The 19064-nt window shown below is 34.6% G+C and overlaps 1 protein-coding gene across 2 annotated transcripts in view; it reads right to left on the bottom strand.

The window, feature by feature from the left end:
• The window catches only part of GRIK2 (glutamate ionotropic receptor kainate type subunit 2), a 671458-nt gene that overhangs the window by 324734 nt on the left and 327660 nt on the right, over positions 1–19064 (bottom strand). For both annotated transcript variants that reach the window (XM_067011529.1, XM_067011530.1), the window contains exons 6-7: positions 18516–18569; positions 15432–15605 (exon numbers count right to left, since the gene is read on the bottom strand). In XM_067011529.1, coding sequence (XP_066867630.1) covers positions 15432–15605; positions 18516–18569 — 228 coding nt within the window. The remainder of the gene's footprint in view (positions 1–15431; positions 15606–18515; positions 18570–19064) is intronic.

Genomic DNA, 19064 nt, shown 5'->3' with positions numbered 1-19064 from the left:
ATATATTTTTTAAGTTTACAAGTTGTTTACAGTATGCATAATCTATTCAATAAAATTTAAATAATATTAACTATTCAAAATATACATGATGCTTTTAAAAGTGAACAAATGAGTAACATCTGTATTTGCCTTATTGTGATTTTGATTGTTTCAAATCTACTTAAAATTTACTTAAATTTTAGTCTAGCAGGCTCTCAAATCTGGAAAACTGGGCATGATTTTTGTCAATTAAATTCATGTGCACCTGCCTTAGGGGCTAGAGAAGTTCATATTTTAGAGGTATTTCACAGTCTTTAATTTATCACTTATTCATTTCCCTTTTCCTTTTGATAAAGTAAAGGACGTGGAGAGAGGAATAAATATTTAAAAGCTCAGAATACAGTCTGAAAAGTTGATTTTTAAAGGCAACATTTAACAGGAGTAATATTTTCCTTGAAAGCCAGGACCAAAATTCAAATTAACATCTCTTCTCGCAAGGCACATTCCCAAGAGCCGAGACACATTGGCTGTAGAGCCTCAGGCTGTTCTGGCAGGACTACTGAGAAACAAAGGCACTAAAAGATGCAGTAATTCTTTACTGATATTCAATATGACTTAAATTTTCTCACTTCCAGGGTTGCTTAGTGGAGGTGGCCAAACAAGTTGGCTAGATCCTTTTCTTAGGGTTGCAAACATATACGCATAGAACTAGGATGTTTCCCTCTATTTCTGAAAAAGAAACTGAGGTATTACTGCAATGAGAAACAGTATTGCAGCTTACAACTTTTTTGCCAGGTCCTTCTTTCATCATCTTAAATTCTACATGTCTGTAAGCAATGCTATCCCAATTCCAAGCCACAACCTCCTCCTCCAGACAGCCCCATTTTTATTAAAAGCACTACTGTCCTCCCAGTCACCTAAGTTGGAAAGCTGAAAAGCGTCTCTTGTCTCCTTATTCTTCTTTCCGACCTCGAAAAAGCTTTCCCATTCAATCATTCCTTTGAGACCTCTCTGCTCTACTTTTCAGTCATTATTACTGCCGACTTGAATTACAGCTTCCCACCCAGCACTGCAGTAAGTCTAATGCACCTGCACAGAGCCACCAGATGAGCCTTTGGCGGAACAAGGTGGACCAGGAAGAGCACGAGCTATCAAGTTAGAAAGGCCTGGACTTAAAGCTCAGCCTCCATCTGAGCTGAATGTCCTTGGACAACATACCAAACATAATTGAGCCTCAGTTCCATCATCTGTAAAGTGAGAAATAATACTCATCTTGCATAATTTTGGTAAGAATTAGAGACAGTGTGAGGCAAGCACATCTTTATATCATTACCACAAACCGCATAATGTTTAGCAAAGAGTGGACACATGGTAAATGGTAAATAGTACTTTTATTGCACAGTCCTATTCTAAAACATTTAGTGGCTTCCCATGCTCTTCTTCCAACATGACTTTCCTGCTCTCATCTAGTCTTATCGAAATGCTATTTGTGTTCAAATTCACATTCAAGATCCAGTTCAAGCACTACCTCCCCCAAAACCCCCTTCCCAATCCCACCAAACTTCCCAAACACACTACTGTTACAAATTCTTACAACAAAGTAGCAGGTGAGTCCATTACTTGGTCGGTCATGATGGAAAAATAATACTAATTAAAATTATTATTATTATTATGTTTATTATTAATTTAGCTCCAAGTTGAAAGATAGAAACATCAAATTCTCTTGGTGTAAGTTTTCTGCTTCTGAGTAGACCCATTGTGTGACCTTTTTAAAAAATGTATTTAAGTAGATGAAAGCCCACTCTGCACCTCTCTGTGGTAGCCATAGCAACTGTGCATTTGGTTTTACAGAGACCACTCTTTTCTCCATTCCTTAATATTACCAGGGGCTTGAAAGTTGCTGGGAAGGAAGTAACTACATTTGTAAAAGAGTCAAGAAAACTCCTAAGAGAAAAACAATCAAGACCCCAAACCAGAACACCTCTGAGGGACGGAGGCTGTCTAAGTGCCGTCAAATGCAAGGAAACACTCCTAGTTGAGAGAGGCCCCAGTCTAGACAAGGCCTGGGAGCACTGGGGAGGGCTGGGTCTGCAAACAGCCTGTGACTACTGACAGGGGCTGTCAACTCAGTCATGCTGGCAATACGGGCAGGCTGCCAGGTGCATGCTTACTGTATAAACTGAAGAGTTAAATAACTGAAAAGCTGAAAGCTGAAATAGTGGGAATCTAGGCCAAGTTGAACTTGAGCCCTTGTTCCAGTGGTGATTAGACAGGATGTGGAGAGACAATTGGCAAAAATGGCCCCTAACATCAGAGGCAATAGAGGCATGAGTAGATGGAGATGACCATTTGCCAGCCATGTTTTCAGAAGAAATACCAGGACCCTAAGTATGGCAGCAGCTCCAGAACTGTGGTACTACTTTCTGGAGTGCTTCAAACTGGGTAGCAGCCATGGAATTCTCCAGCTTCAACAGGGCACATCTGAGTGCAGCATCCTACAGTGAAGCCTGCGGCTCCATCAATTGGCCTGATCAACCTGATCAAATCTCTGAGTTTCTTGCATTTATCACAGGATGATGGATTTTTTACAATGTCCAGTGAGGGAACTACAAATAAACTACAAAGGAACTGTTTTTCCTGTTAACTTGGGCACGTAATCATTCTCAAGCTGTGATTTTATGTGAAGTTGTAATTACATCCTTAACAAAAAGGTGGATAAACTACCATCCAAACACACTATTTTCTAAATATATTCCTTATTATAGGTCAGCATTTTTTTAATTATTTAAGGCTACGCTTTACTTTCCTTACTTAACTGATAATTCTTCAGGTGCAGACATCATGTAATATATAATATGTATATATATATTTTTTCATAATCCACATGATATATTAACACAAATTACATATAATAGGTGTGCAAGAACTATTTGGAGAATGTATTAATGAGTAACAATATACAGGAATTTTTCATGAAGGATTGATTTCCTTCATTGAAATAACATTTCAACATCTGTTCTGTTTAACAACTTACTTTTCCCTTCTGGTTCAATTTGGTCACAGGGTATTCTGAAGATTAATGAATAAAATATTTATGAATTCTTTTAGAAAGGCAAATGAAAGATCAACATAATATTTCCTCTCTGCATAATAAAGCAAGAGAATTCCTAATATTCCCTAGGCAAATTCACCCTAAAACTCGTCATTTCATTTTGTCTTAAATATTCTTTTGATTTATTAATGTTGATTTAAAGAGTATTGGCCAAACATATCTGGGAAATTAGTGCATCAGAGTAGATCCTATACTGTTTCTTAGGCTTTTATATCACAAAACTGTATAGGCTACACTTTATAAAAAAAATTGTCTTTCTAATGTAAACACATTTACTTAGGCACCAGTGTGATGAGATGAACATCAACAATTTAGTAGTAAAACTAGTGATGATTCACGTCATTCATTCACTTAATCTCATCCAGAGCATCAAAGTAAGCAGCTACCTACTCTTACATTTTTTAAAAAGTAGTATTTACGGGCTTCCCTGGTGGCGCAGTGGTTGAGAGTCCGCCTGCCAATGCAGGGGACACGGGTTTGCGCCCCGGTCTGGGAAGATCCTACATGCGGCGGAGCGGCTGGGCCCGTGAGCCACGGCCGCTGAGCCTGCGCATCCGGAGCCTGTGCTCCGCAACGGGAGAGGCCACAACAGTGAGAGGCCCGCGTACTGCAAAAAAAAAAAAAAAAAAAAAAATGTAGTATTTACATAGTTGAATCCTAATTCAACTGTTACACTTTTACAAACAGGAAATCAAATGACTCTTTGAGAATGATGAACTTTTACCCTGAACAGAAACAGCACTTACATTAAAGTGCAGAAATGGTATTTGCCTTGAAGTAAACAAATACCATTTCTGGAGGATTTACTATTGCCAGACACTGTCTCTGAGCAGTATAAAAGTTATGTATTTAATCTTCATAGTGACTCTATGATGTAGGCATTACTATTTCCTTTAAATAGATGTGGTAATTGAGGCTCAAAGATGCTAAATAATTAGAAGTTTATAAAAGAAGTAATAAGCAGACCTTGGTTTCAATAGATAGATGATTCTGATTCCAAAATTCTTGTTCTAAGAGGAAAATAGAATAGATTTTATAGTCTTCTGTAAGTGGCATAAAAAAAAAAAAAAAAAAAAAAAAACCTCAAGTAAAAATCCGTCCTATAATTCTGTGCACAACAAGCCATCTTCTTAACCTAAAGAAGAAGTGACCTAACGTTGAGAAAAAACAAATGGCACATACAATTTCACAAACTTCTAACTAGATGGAGAGGGAAGGGTAAGCTGGGGCAAAGTGAGAGTGGCATGGACATATATACATTACCAAATGTAAAATAGGTAGCTAGTGGGAAGCAGCCGCATAGCACAGGGAGATCAGCTCGATGCTTTGTGACCACCTAGAGAGGTGGGTTAGGGAGGGTGGGAGGGAGAAACAAGAGGGAGGAGATATGGGGATATATGTATATGTATAGCTGATTCCCTCTGTTATAAAGCAGAAACTAACACACCATTGTAAAGCAATTATACTCCAATAAAGATGTTAGAAAAAAATCTGTTAAATAGGGATACATGATTCTAATAGAACATTTCAAATTATTGAGATTGGGCTCATTTTTAAAAAAGACTATTAGATTCTAGCACTTCATAGATTCTGTGTGAATGCTTTTCAAGGTTTCTATATCAATTAACCATCCAACACACACACACACACACACAGACACACAAACACACACACACACTACGTATCTATTACAGTGTTACTGCATATAAGAGATGACAAAAGATGCTGAAATAATATGTTTGAATTAAGCTATAAGCCCTGTATCAAAATTTCTTTTACATTTATAAGGCACTGAGATTTTAAGAGAAGGCAATAATATAGCTTATAATTATAAAAAGCCAGGTAGGTTTACAATATTCTTATATGTTAATTCATTATCCCTTTCGATCCGTAGGACAAAACACTAAAATTCATTATTTCTATTTGACAAGTGAGGCTCAAAGAGGTTAATTAAATAACCTGCTTAAAGAAACAGCATTAGAAAGGATTGGAAAAAGGATTCAGATGCTGGCTTGTATTCCCTATTTATTGGTTTAATCTGGGAAGGAAATAAAAGGGTTTGGTAGACCAACTACTCACCACCTCACCCAAAATTGGTGTAAAACTCTATACATTAAAGTTGAAGAAGAAGCGATACATGTAACATTTTTTGCTGGTTTTGAATTAATCATGCTTAACTTTTACCTTTGGATGCTTAAGGATTCTTTTATATGTTTCTGACTATAGTCCAGGGGTCTTCCTTTATATGTAATCTGCCTATTCTATGTATCTGCATCTATAAAATGAGGATTACAACTGCCCCCATGATGTTGTTACAAGGCAATAACAGCTCTAAGATATAGTAAGCATTAAATACATTTCACAGTTAGGTTATTTTGTAATAGAGATTGTCAATACCAATGGTAACATGCAATAGGAACTAGATTCAGAGTTTATATATAGAGTCATTGCTTGGATCAAACTTCCTAGGACTCTGATACATCCTAGGGTCCTTAATATACACACTTAATATATGTGTATGCTCCTATTTCTAAGAACAGAGTCAGGTAATTCTTTGGATCAAATAAGTGAGAGAATTTCTGCATTAGTAAGATACAGAGGTAGGTAATTTAAAAACAAAAAGAGTGAACATCTACTGTGGTATATATTTACATGGAAAAAATCAGTTATAATTGTTTTTTATTATGTATAATATAAATTTTATTATATATCAAGTTTTTGATTTACTTGCAATATTTTCCAGCTTTCTCAATTTTTAAATAAAATTCTTCTGAAATTTAGCATGACACAAGAAAGCTGCAATTTGTTTGTTATAAATCACAGTAGTGAAGAAGGAAAATTTATTAAAATTTGGCAGAAGTATTGAGTCCAAAATTAATAAAATCTATAGTTAAATGTATGTGTTTATAAATAAATATTTTTATAGTTATGTTTAATAAAAATCTGTCAAAGTCTTATACATATTTAGTACTTGAGGTCATATATAATAAATGCTAATTATACTATTAGTATTGTAGCCAGTACCACTGTCTTTCTAGTAAATAGCTTATTACTCACAACAGCAGCTAAAGTAATAGGAATTTATATAGATCATAAATATATGTTTTATATTATTTCTTTTTATATAAAATACATAAACATAAGTACTTAAATGAAAATTTACATTACTATTTATTATTTTTAAAATTTATTTTATTTAAGGACTTAGTAAGGCCAAGATATCTTTTATCTGGTATTATATTTCAACATTTGTTGGAAATAAATTCCAAAATTATGGAAATAAAAAATAAAATGCCTAAAATAAGTTCCTAAACTTATGAATAAAAATGGAATAATACAGGAAAACATACAGTTTTGATGGTAATTATGACTAGTCTACTTCCTCTCATTCTGCATCCTATTCCCAATTACAGAATGCAGCTTAGCTCTGAGTATTCTACTCTGAAAGCAAAATAGCTAGAAAACATGTTTTGTACATTTTGTAAATAGATCCACTCTTTCTTTCTATTTTAGAAATAGATCCAATGAAGAGAAAGTACTATTGTTTATAGCAAATATTAACCTTCCTTCACCAGAACTTTTCTGTTGTTTATTCGGAATATATATCTGAGTAATAATATTTTTTTCATGTTATTTATAGGCCACAATGTCATCTCTTACTTTCTATTTTTAAATAATTCCAACCAATAATAATTCCAGCAATTTCATGCTGACTGTATTCTGAATTCCTATATGGTAAATATTGCACACTTATAATAATCTATTAATTGATATGTAAAAATTTTATCACAGCTTTATCTCCCACTGTTTTCCAATCCATTCCTCTAATCCAGGACTCTGAACATTATGTCAAAGTTGCTATTAGCCCCATTCTAACCTGAGTGCCAGCTCCAGTAAAAGAATCCATTGCTTATTTTCTTAATCACCTTGTATTCCCTTTGTATTGGTCATTGTATTTGCTTTCCCAAGTTTGATGACTCTTTACCTCTACTGCCTGCTTGACATTTTGCTTTTCAAGGTAACATTCATCACTTACTCTTACCAAGTCTATCTTGATGCTCAGTACAGATGTGGAGTCCTAAATCTCAGAACGTTGCTAATTCCTAGACTCTGCAATGTTGAACTTTGCTTTCTTGTCAGAGCATTGGCATCATCTTCTCTAGGTGTCCTTGTTATTGACTGTCACTTGAGGGGCCCTCCTTCCTAAATAACACAAATTTTCATCTACCTAGACTTCCTCATACCATCTTGGATTGGTTACATGCATATGTAACTATGTAGCTATTAAATATATAAGAAGCTGAGGAAAATTATGAGCAGAAATTATTAATTCTTTACAAGTTTTTATTACATGATCTGAGATCAATGCTTTAAAGATAAATTTTGATTTTCAGGGTAGAAGGGGTAAAAAATGTCTTTTGATTCAACCTTACTTTTTCCAAATGAAAATTTTTAAAATTGACCTAAAAAAATAACACGATTATGAAGGAAATATTTCAATGCAATTGCCATCTTTCATGTAAGAAACAGTTACTTAAAATGGAAATTCCATCTTTCTATCAGCTTTAGATAAATGCTGATTGCTTAATCTGCAAAGGCATTTAGATGGAATGCTCCAAGTTAATGAAACGATGGAGGTTGTTAGGTCATCTCAATTATTTATATTCAGATACAACTTGCAGCTTAGTACATCAAGGAATATTAATAGGTATGTAAAGTGAAGAAATACAGTGCCATTCTGTTATTCATGCCACATACTCCATGTCCTTTTACTATTCATTAAATCAATCATATACAAATGTAATGAATGTTGTGCTTATGACTTCATTATATACCCTGAAACATCTTTTGCAAATATTTCTGCCATATTTGACTATAATACAGACCCCCAAATATTTCTTCTGCGGTAAAGATAAGAATAAAAGTAGCAATTATGTGAATAAATATTGTGAAATGTTATACATTTTCAGCAGAATACCAAGAAGTTATGTAAAACCCCTGGTAAATATATATTTGTCCTTGCTGTCACAAAATAGCATGGAAAACAAGGAATTTTAACAAGAATTTGAAGGAAGACTTAGGAACTTGAACAATCAAAGAAACACCAGGGCTTCCCTGGTGGCGCAGTGGTTGAGAGCCCGCCTGCCGATGCAGGGGACGCGGGTTCGTGTCCCGGTCCGGGAAGATCCCACATGCCGCGGAGCGGCTGGGTCCGTGAGCCATGGCCGCTGAGCCTGAGCGTCCGGAGCCTGCGCTCCGCAACGGGAGAGGCCACAACAGTGAGAGGCCCGCGTACCACAAAAAAAAAAAAAAAAAAGAAAGAAACACCAAATTAAAAAGAAATCAAAAATTAAAGTTTGAATATGATTTTTGTACTGACAAAGATGTGAGATGTGATCAGTAAGACATTCACTGTCTTCTTGATTTTGTCAATTCCCTAACTTCTGTGAGGAAACAGAGGTACCGACTTCATTACCAAATCCTGAGTGTCTGGTATAAAATTCAGAGTAATGTGTACAACATACTCATGAGTAAAATTGATCAAAGAAAGGATAATTCATTCTTTTGTTACTTTTTATACTTTTGATGTTTTAGTGGCATATGAAATAAAACCACCTTCTTCAAAATGCCTTTACTGATTAAAAAATGGCAAGTTAGTTTGACTTCTGTCTGGCAAAGTCTTATTTTTATTCTCATTTCAACTGAATCAAATAAAATGGCTCCAGCTAATTAAGAAAGGCAGACAGCAGCTAAGGCACACTTGTAGTTCTAGCAGCAAATGACAGCCTTGCCTGGTCATACTTTATTTTTCTATGGTTCTATTTTCATTGACTTTTCTAAAGGTAAATCTTTGTACAATAGCAGAGTGATCACTGTGCCGCTTTAGTACATGAGCTAATTCCCTGCTGGGAATGTATATACTAGATGTTATCTTTTAATTTAAGTTCATCAAATGAGGAAAGAAATGATAAAGTTTATGGGCCATGGTCTGTTGTTATAAATAAATAATTGTTAGGAGGACACTGGAACTTAAACACTTAAAGATTCACCTCCCTGATAAACATTATCCCTTCTTTCGCAAAAGAGAATGGGAACTACTCCTCTAACTCACTAAACTTTCACTATTTAATCAAAAGCATTTCTAAGTTTTTGTCTTTTAAGGTATTTTTCTAACAAAGAATTGAGACTAGTCTAATTGTATTTGCTAAGTGATTAGATATCTTGATAATAAAATACAAGTAGGTAAATAAAAAAAGCTCCCCAGAATATATTTGGGAAAATGAGAAGGCCTAGTGATTAGAACACAGATGCAGCATGATTAAAATAAATTAACACACACATTTATTCAATCAGGCAGTCACTCCATCATGATGAGCCCCTACTTTGTTTGCATCAGGCACTGAACTAGGTCCCCAGCCTTCAAGAATAACAAAACCTGGTTCTTGCCGCAAAAGAGCTTATAATCTATTGAGAAAGGGGTGTGAAGACAGACAAAAGTCCCAGAGTTAAATTTTAACATGGAGTTATATATAAAGTGCCTAAATAAAAGGTGCACACATGTAAAATGTCTGGAGGACTCAGCAAATTCATGGGAAAGGTACATAAGTCCTGAAAATCATAGCACGTGTAGGAATATGTCAGACATTCAAACAGGGGTAAGCGGTTCAGACAATGGGAACATCCTGCGCTGAAATGAGGAGGTGCATCAGCACTGCTGACTCAGCCAGGGTGAGATGGTGAGATGGGTGGTTTAAAAGAGCAGGGAGCAGGCACATATGAGGCTGGAGAAGTAGCAGGAGCCAGATCATGGAAGGCCTTGCAGGCTTGACAAATGAGCTAAAATTTCACCTAGCCAATAACAAGGAGTCATCAGTATGTTCTGGTAAGCTCATGGTAGGAAAAAGGTAAGTGTAGGAGAGATGTTAGGAGTGGGAATTCAGTGAGGAGACTATTGCAACAGCCAGGGGAGAGACCATGGGGTCCTTAACCAAGGCATAGCTCTGGGGGTGGAAAGAAGAATGTAGTTCAGCAAGATATTGATACAGTAGATTTGACAGTGTTTGATGATCGTTGGATGGATATGAAGAGAGGAGAAAGGAAATGGAGAGAGCAGTAAGTCTCGAAGAGTTTAAATTTCCAAAAACGGTAATCTCCTTAAAGTAATTCGAATGAAAGAGCCAACCAACAGTCATTATTGATTTGTGTTGCAAATTTACATTGTCAAGGAATATATATGGTATTATATAACAACATAAGAAAAAGTGGTATTTGTAAAATACCAAATGGATTTCAGGTCCATTAGCATTAAGATGCATGACCTAATGGGAGCACTGGAAAGGAGTTCCAGGATACTGCTGAACTTAAAATGTAACTTGAGGTGTTTCTACTTGATTTCATTCTCTTGAATTGAGACTGTTGTAAACTCAATAAGTCAATAATAAATGTAACCATTGTCAAACGCTGATGGATTCAAAAAAGTGAATTCCCACCCTATAGTTAACGGTGCCTGGGGAAAGTAGATGTCTGGTCAGGGGATGGGGAGAAATGCCTTCTGATCACGCGGTAAAGGACAGTGATGATGTTCACTGAAGGGGGCTTCCCTACTCCCAGGGGCATGGAAATATGTGAATAATTAATAAAGAATGCACAGTAGGGAAAGGGTTTTATAATAAGGGCTCATGTCTAGGGAGGCATTTAGAGCACTACCTGGATGGCAGTGTGTGGGCATGGGGTAAAGTGGGAGAAAGGGGATATGAGTTAAAAACAAAACCCTTATGTGTGAAGGAAGAGGGTCAGACTTCCTTTCTTCCTTCCTTCTTAGTGAGATCAGGTTTGGAGGTATTGTGTGACTTGGTTCCCTGGCTGGGTTTTTATACCAAATGCAGATAAGAATTTTACTGAGCTACTAGCATTAATATCTTTAATATGATGTTTCCAGACCACAGAAGGAACTACAACTATGGCAGAAATGGTCTTGTATTCAGTAGTCATTTAGCAGATAAACACTTAGCCTAGGTGCTAACTCAACCAGGAACATTCTTATGAATCCAATTTGTTGTTTCTTTTTATAGCTTAAACATAAAGAAATAATGTGAAAATCTAAGCACTGTGATCTTACATAGTGACAAATGACTATGATACTGATAATAGGTCTTGCTCCAAGTATTAGGGACTTTGCTGATAGTCCCATTTCTTAATGGGACCATAGGGAGAAAAAAAGAACAAGGTTTATATAAACACTGAGATCTCATGAATTGACTAAAGGGAATGTTGCCAACTCTACAATGCCAGGCTATAATTCTTTTCTTTTCTAACTAGAATCCTCTTAACTTCCTTACTCCATTCATGGCGGAAATAGCTTATTAATTTCTTTTCCTAAACATTTAATAACTGGGAAAATGCTTACAATATAATCTTAAGTGGAAAAGAAAAAGAATACTCACACAAGGCATAAATATACCAACATTTTTAAACAGATCTCATACTGGTTTTATGTTAGAATAACCATGCACTATTTTATAATTAATAATTAATTTATATAAGAAAATATTTTATATATAATCTTTTATATCATTATATAATGTTATCTAATGAAATATTTTAAAAGATATTATCAGTTTTCCTTTTGGAAAATTGTAAAAAAGTCATCAATCTGCATCCATTTTAAAAGAAATCTTTATTTGAATGGCAAACTTTATGTCTACTTCTAAAATATTTTGTGTTCCATGCTCTATTTATAAATATAATAAAATAAATAGCTGGCACACATTTTTAGATAAGAACTATTCAAAAAGTGCTCATACATGGAAATTTAACTTCATTTCACAAATGAAGTCATTCATTTAAAAAATGTTCTCATGTAAGTCTTCTGGGTGGTTTTTATATTTTGCAGTAACTCAAATAAAGATATATAAATAAAGAGGCAATTATCCCTTATACTGTTTTTTTTTTTTTTCTTATTTAAGATCTATTTGAAAAGTATTCCATGACTATAACAAAGAGAAGAGTGTTGGCATTAAAAATTCTTCTGAAGGGCTTCCCTGGTGGCACAGTGGTTGAGAGTCTGCCTGCCGATGCAGGGGATACGGGTTCGTGCCCCGGTCTGGGAAGATCCCACATGCCGTGGAGCGGCTGGGCCCGTGAGCCATGGCCGCTGAGCCTGCGCGTCCGGAGCCTGTGCTCCGCAACGGGAGAGGCCACAACAGTGAGAGGCCCGCGTACCACACACACAAAAAAAATATTCTGAAGATTTCAAAATCTTACACAATGCCCAGAATTTTCAATAAATATGCTAATCATTTTTTCATCAGTGCATTTTTGTAATATCACTTATCCACTCCCACTTGTCAGTTCAGAAGAAGGGCAGGATTGAGGACTGGACTCATGGCTAGAAAGAAAAAACCTAAACCTGCATTCATCCTAACACCCTTTTTTTTTTTTTTTTTTTCTTTTTAGTGTGCATATACCTTTTATTGAGAAGAATATGTTTAGGAAAGCCAAGAAAAGAGTCCACACACTTGGTTGACTTTGAGGTCCTCATCTTGTCTAGTAGCTTGTGTGCTCCATAATTGTAAATACTGGGACTTGGAGTAATTATGTGGCTAATGGGGGAAGGTAAAAATAACTACTAAGAGTTCAAATTTGGATAACAGAAAGACTCAGGTTCAATTGAAAATTCGGACATTTACTGTGTGACATTGGAATGTTAGTTAACCACTTGAGGTCTTATATTTCTGTCTGTAAAATGGGAATAATAATGGTACCAGCTCAGTGAGTTGTTTTGAGGATTAAATGGAATGATGCATGCAAAGCATTTAGCATTAATGTAGACACATAGCTGGGGTTTTTTTGTTGTTGTTATTTTAGAAAATGAATTTTATTTATTTATAAAAATTATAAATTTTAATAAATTGCAGATTATTCTGTCCTAGTATACAAAAATATAACTGATTTTTAAGTGTTTTTTTTGTTTTGTTTTTTTACTTTATTTATTTATTTATTTTATTTTGGCAGTGTTGGGTCTTCGTTTCTGTGCGAGGGCTTTCTCTAGTTGCAGCAAGCGGGGGCCACTCTTCACTGCGGTGCATGGGCCTCTCACTATCGCAGCCTCGCTTGTTGCGGAGCACAGGCTCCAGACGCGCAGGCTCGGTAGTTGTGGCTCATGGGCCTAGTTGCTCCGCAGCATGTTGGATCCTCCCAGACCAGGGCTCAAACCCGTGTCTCCTGCACTGTCAGGCAGATTCTCAACCACTGAACCACCAGGGAAGCCCAATATAACTGATTTTTGTCTTTTTTGATCCATTTTATGAAGGTTAATTCTTTCTAAGAGCCCCTACCTTCCTAGATATGAAATTAATATATTTTCCTTTGTATTTATCTCTTTCAATAGTCTATTTAACTTACTAGAAGTTTCAAGGGATGATACAGGAATCATACAGAAATACACAGAGTACCCAAGTAAGTCTGGATAATTTTTGTGATTCTGATATATAAAAGGGCACACTAATCCTTGGATGTATCAGTGGAAGTCTTAGAGTATGAGAATATTAAGATTGCCATGATACCTATTGATTTACTTTTCCTAAAACCATTCAGTAATGGTTCTGAATAACAAATAACAATACCCATCTTGAAATTAAGGAAGGGTAAAGAGAGTTAGAAAGCATATATGGAAAAAATATATACATGATTAAAATAACAATTTAAAAGGAAGTATATATTTTAATTTTTAAAAATAACATTGTCTATTAGGTTCCCAGAGTTTGATTCACCATCTTCAAACTGGGAATGAAATATAATATTTGTAATTTATTCTTGGTTGTATTTTATTTTTAATCTGGATGTACTTCAGAAAATAAATCTTCATTTTAAAGTTATTTATGTATCCTCCCAATAAAGTTTCTCAAATATATCTTAAGGTAAAACTAAAATACTAGAAGTAGTCAATCATCTCTTTTTATGCACAGGAGTAAAATTCCCCTCATACTATTTCCTAAAGACAATAATGTGGATATAAGATATTTTCAAATTCTAGTAGGTTATTTTTCTCACTATAAGAAAATAATGTCTTTTTTTTTTTTCCTTTCCATAAGAAGGTTGGTGCCTAGAGGTTAACTATGATTTCTTCACAGTCTCTATGAAGACACTCAATTTGTATTACCAAATCTTCTTTTAAGGGAAGAAAAACACAAGCATTTCCCTTATTTTGCTACAACATTAAAAACATACTTTGAAGCCCCATTGAAGGAATTAATGGAAACATTACAATCATAATAGAAAAAGCTTTTCCACACATCAGGATAGAGGATGTTTCTGCTTATAAAGTTTCCATTTAGAATTACACTTTTTAATGACCTAGGAAATGTAAATATTGCCAAAGTGCTGAGCTATTTACTAAATTGTAGCAGTAACTTTGTCTATAGAAAATAGATTGAATGAGAATATATCAGACATTTATAATTTGTTAAATAGTACAGTATAAACTTACCTGGTCCTATAAGGTGGCCAGTAGCTACATTTGGCTACTGAGAACTTGAAATGTGACTAGTCTGAACTAATACCTGAAGTGTCAAATGCACACCAACTTTCAAAGACTTAACAGAAAAGACGAATGTAATATATTGCAGTCATAATTTTTACAGTGATTGTTTAAATGATGGCATTTTTGATACAATGGGTTAAATAAAATAAATTAATAATATTGAAATTTACCTTTTGGTGTGTGTTTCTTAACATAACTATTAGAAAATTTTAAATTATGTATGTACATTATATTAGATTTTCATTGGCAGAACTGGTATAAACAACTAAAGTTACATAAAATGTACCCTTCTTTTACAGTTTAAGCATTAGTCTAGGTTTAAAACCAAGACTTGAAAATAACAAGTGTGATTATTGGTGAATTCTGAACCTTAAAGAGTAAGCTCAAGGGAAATTTTAGTGTGATGTAAGTCACTTATATGACATCAGATATCAGAAACCAACATGATTAAGAGCAATCATATACTGGTAGTTAAGATCAGAAGGATAACTCTCAGGTTAATGTCTTCTTTTCAGTCTTTAATTTACCCTATATATAGCAGCAATTAATTTTAGAGAAATCCCCTACATTGTAGTTTTCTGACAATAGTTGTAATGCTTTTTGAGATACTTGGATAAAAGTTAAATTTGCCACACAAAATTGATTTAGAAAATTGTTAATAGAATTATTGGCAATAGTACTTCTGATCTCATGCCTTTAACATTAGTAACTAAACCGAAGTTTGGATCCAGAGGACTCAATAATGTATTCAATATTACTTAGAAACACACAAACTGATCTTTAAGTGGGTATTCATACCGTCATAAATCCATCCAGCAAACCTGAATCGGGTTTCGGAGGTGCCTGCAACCGTTCCATAGACCACTTTTCAATGATGGAGGAGACTTGTGTATTTTCTGTATTTAATATTCGGAACCCTGTCATGTTAACGCCACTGTATCGGTAGGGCTCTACATCAAGAGCAAAGAGGTCCTAAAAGACAAATTTCTTTGTGTTAGTATCAAGAGAGAATACTCATAGGCAAGTATAGTTGAAATAATCATGTATTCCTGCTTGCCTTAGGTTACTTAACACCACTGTGTCTCAAATGATGTTTAAACATCACAAATCACCAAGATTCAAATACACTATCCTCGCGTTTTGCCAATGCAAATATATACACACTCTACATAAACAAGTACATATATATATATTATTCCAGTTCCACCAGTGGAACAACAGGCTTTTCTACAACCTACCTTTAAGGTTTGCATAAACTTTCTTCTCTATGTTAGGGATAGCTTGCCCTTAAATTTTATGCATTACTTTCATATTTAACTGATTATAGGTGTTTTCCCATGTCTTGCTTCCTTGACTGGTTATTGCCATTTTTGTGTTTTTTGCTTTGCATTTATTCTTTTTTTTTTAAGAAACAGATCATGAAATATAGCTTCTAACTAATGAAAATTATATCAAAGCTGAGGAAAAAAGTTAACAAAACTGGCCTTATTGGTTACAAGAACTCTTGTAGTTCTTTTGTCTTATACCCTATCTAGCAACTCCCCAATAAGGAACACTTCAGATTTTGGTTGCCCTTTCTACTCTATATACAGTGAGTGCTCTGGATTTGCCCAGGAGATAGGAGGCCAAAGCTGTCAGAGCAGTCAGATGTCACTATGAGAACATGCAGCACGTGGGACTTTTGCCCCCATTGAGTTGGCATTAGCTATTCCTTAGATCTTACAGACAACATTGAGAACTACTGAGAGCCAAGGCAAGATCAATGCCATTGGTCCTGGGCACAGCTTGCTCATACAGCTGTACAGACTAGATTATAGAAGCAAAATTCAGTGAAAAGAAGCTGACGTTGGCCTGAGCTCTATTCTGTGCTGTGAAAAATATAAGGAACTTTTTAGGTTTTTAGTTTTCAACATTTGCAATCTAGCCAAGGAGATTATCTCTCTCTCTCTCTCTGGCTATATATATATTTACATACACACACACACACACACACACACACACACATACATATATATATATATATATATATAAAAATATAAAATGTAGTGCAATATATGTTAAGGGGCAAAAGAGTACAAGTGATAAGTGCAAAGAGTCAGAAGCAAGACAAATGATTTTCAATTTTTATGGTAAAGAACAACTTCACAGAGCAGATGGGATCTGAGCTGCCATTAAAGAACGGCCATGCTTTTGATAGGCAAAAGACAAAAGGAGACCAAAATGTCAGTAGAGACACAAAAATTAGAAAATATAAAGTCTACTCAGGAGACTGACCTAAATCAGTTTGGCTATAAAAGAATTCATGAAGGAGAACAGCAGCAAAAGAAAACAGGAAAGTTAGGTTAGACTCAAGCTGAAAAGGACCTTCAATTATAGGCTAGATGAGTCTTACATATACTAAACTATTTTTTTTCCATGTTTTTCCTTATTAAGAGATGCTTTCGATTTCCCTAAAATCTTATGATTATGGTAGAACTGAGTTTCAACAGCATTGAAATATAATTTGCTGATGAGTGAAGGCTTCTACTCACTCTCCACCAGCCCATCACTAAGTTTCTCACAGGTTGCAAAAAAGTTGCCTGGTGGGAAGTGATACCGATATACAGCAGAGTTAGCCTTAGTATTTACCAATAAAATACAACCTACTGTGTGAAGCATCTTCATTGAAGAAGAGTTGTTTTTACAAGAAGCTATTGTGATCAATTTAGATTTAAAATTTAGTAATTTAGACCAATTACTAAATTTTAGTAATTTAATCTGGTAACTTCAAGACTCCTAAAAGCAAGGACATCAATTGGAAAACTTTTGAGTTAACAAAGAGAGAGCATTGGTTAGACTGGTCATTGTGGGAAAGGAGAAGATGCATACTACAGACACCATGGAGAAGAACTCAGTGGCATTTTGTTGGGGATACAGGAGTTAGAGATAGTGGAAGTTCTGAAGGAAGAATCAGAAGATGAGTCACTTCGGAGGATAATACATTAAGGTTTAAATAATTTGAAATTATCTTAACGCCACAACGATTAGAAACGTTCTGCAATGCAGCGATATACAACAATTCAGGAATATTACAGATAGACATTTAGATCTCATTTGAACAAAGGTCATAATTGAAGCTCTAAGTACATACCAGTTCTGAAGAAAATAATTGAAGAGGAAAAAAGAAAATAAGATACATGCCCAAACTTGGAGATACTCTCATGTTGGGGGGATGGGCAGGAAATAGTGACAGAGACAGCTGTTTCACAGTGGAAGGAAAACTAGGATAATGTATTGGTAAAGAAATAGAGCTAAGGGTAAGTAGGTTTGATTTAAAAAAAAAAAAAAAGAAAAAGAATGTCAGATTTTCATGCATATTGAGAAAAAACTGTAGTGGGTATGTAAAGACAAAAGATAAGGGTAACATTCAATTTGCTAATTGCAAATTAAATCATATTTACTTAAAAAAATCCTACTTAACATATGCAAAAACAGAATAAAAAATTTAATCTACTAAAGGAGCAGCTTCAATAAACCTGATTTCGGTTAAGTCAATGGAGCTAACAACATAAGAATTTGTGCTTTTCTAAAACACTGATTTCTCAGCAAACTAATTTTAAAATCCATTATGTTCTGAAAGTTCTCTAAGCAATATAAAAATAAGACATTATTTTGAACTAATATCTGAAACGATATTATTTCAAAATCATCAGCTTCCCACCAAGAATCATTAGTTCTCTATGATGATAATTCCTCTTGGGTTTTATCAAAATAAAATAAATCATAACTTTAAAAGTACAAGTATTAATATTACTTCTTCTCACTCAAAAACCCATTTTTCATCCTGAAATTCATTATAAGAAAATTTAGAGCATTATCTTTATGTTTTAATAAATTACTTACCAGTGTGGTAAAGATGTAATGATAGTATTCTGTCATCATTCCCATAGCTAATGCCTAAGAAGTAAAAAATAAAAATATAAAAATATTAATATTGAAGGTACACATTAGATGAAATACATTTTGTCATTAAGACAAGTGAGATGAAAATAGCAGGATGTAATGAAGAATCAGCCTATAGTATTCAGGTTACATGAAAATTGCGTCAAACAATCTTTTTTCCATAGTTAAAGATTAGTGGTTATGAAGGAATTTCTGAACCAATTCTCTTGATAGAAAAGCTATTAATTGAATGTTTGCAATTGTAAGGCTTATGCTTTACATATTAAAAGAGGCATTAAATTTGAAACAAAACCTCAAATTAGCACATCTTAGTTCATTTTATTTGTAATGTCTTCACTACAAATACCATAATAAGGAGCACCATTTTATTTTGTTGAAAAGTATTACTCAATTAGGAAAACAGTGTTCCAAAGTACAATACCAACAGAAATTTTTTTTAGCATTTTAGAGACGTTTTCTCAGTATTAATGAAGCAAATGTAAATCACCA

Source organism: Kogia breviceps, chromosome 13, assembly GCF_026419965.1.
Source record: "Kogia breviceps isolate mKogBre1 chromosome 13, mKogBre1 haplotype 1, whole genome shotgun sequence".
NCBI lineage: Eukaryota > Metazoa > Chordata > Mammalia > Artiodactyla > Physeteridae > Kogia > Kogia breviceps.
This window is presented reverse-complemented; position numbering and strand designations above follow the sequence as displayed.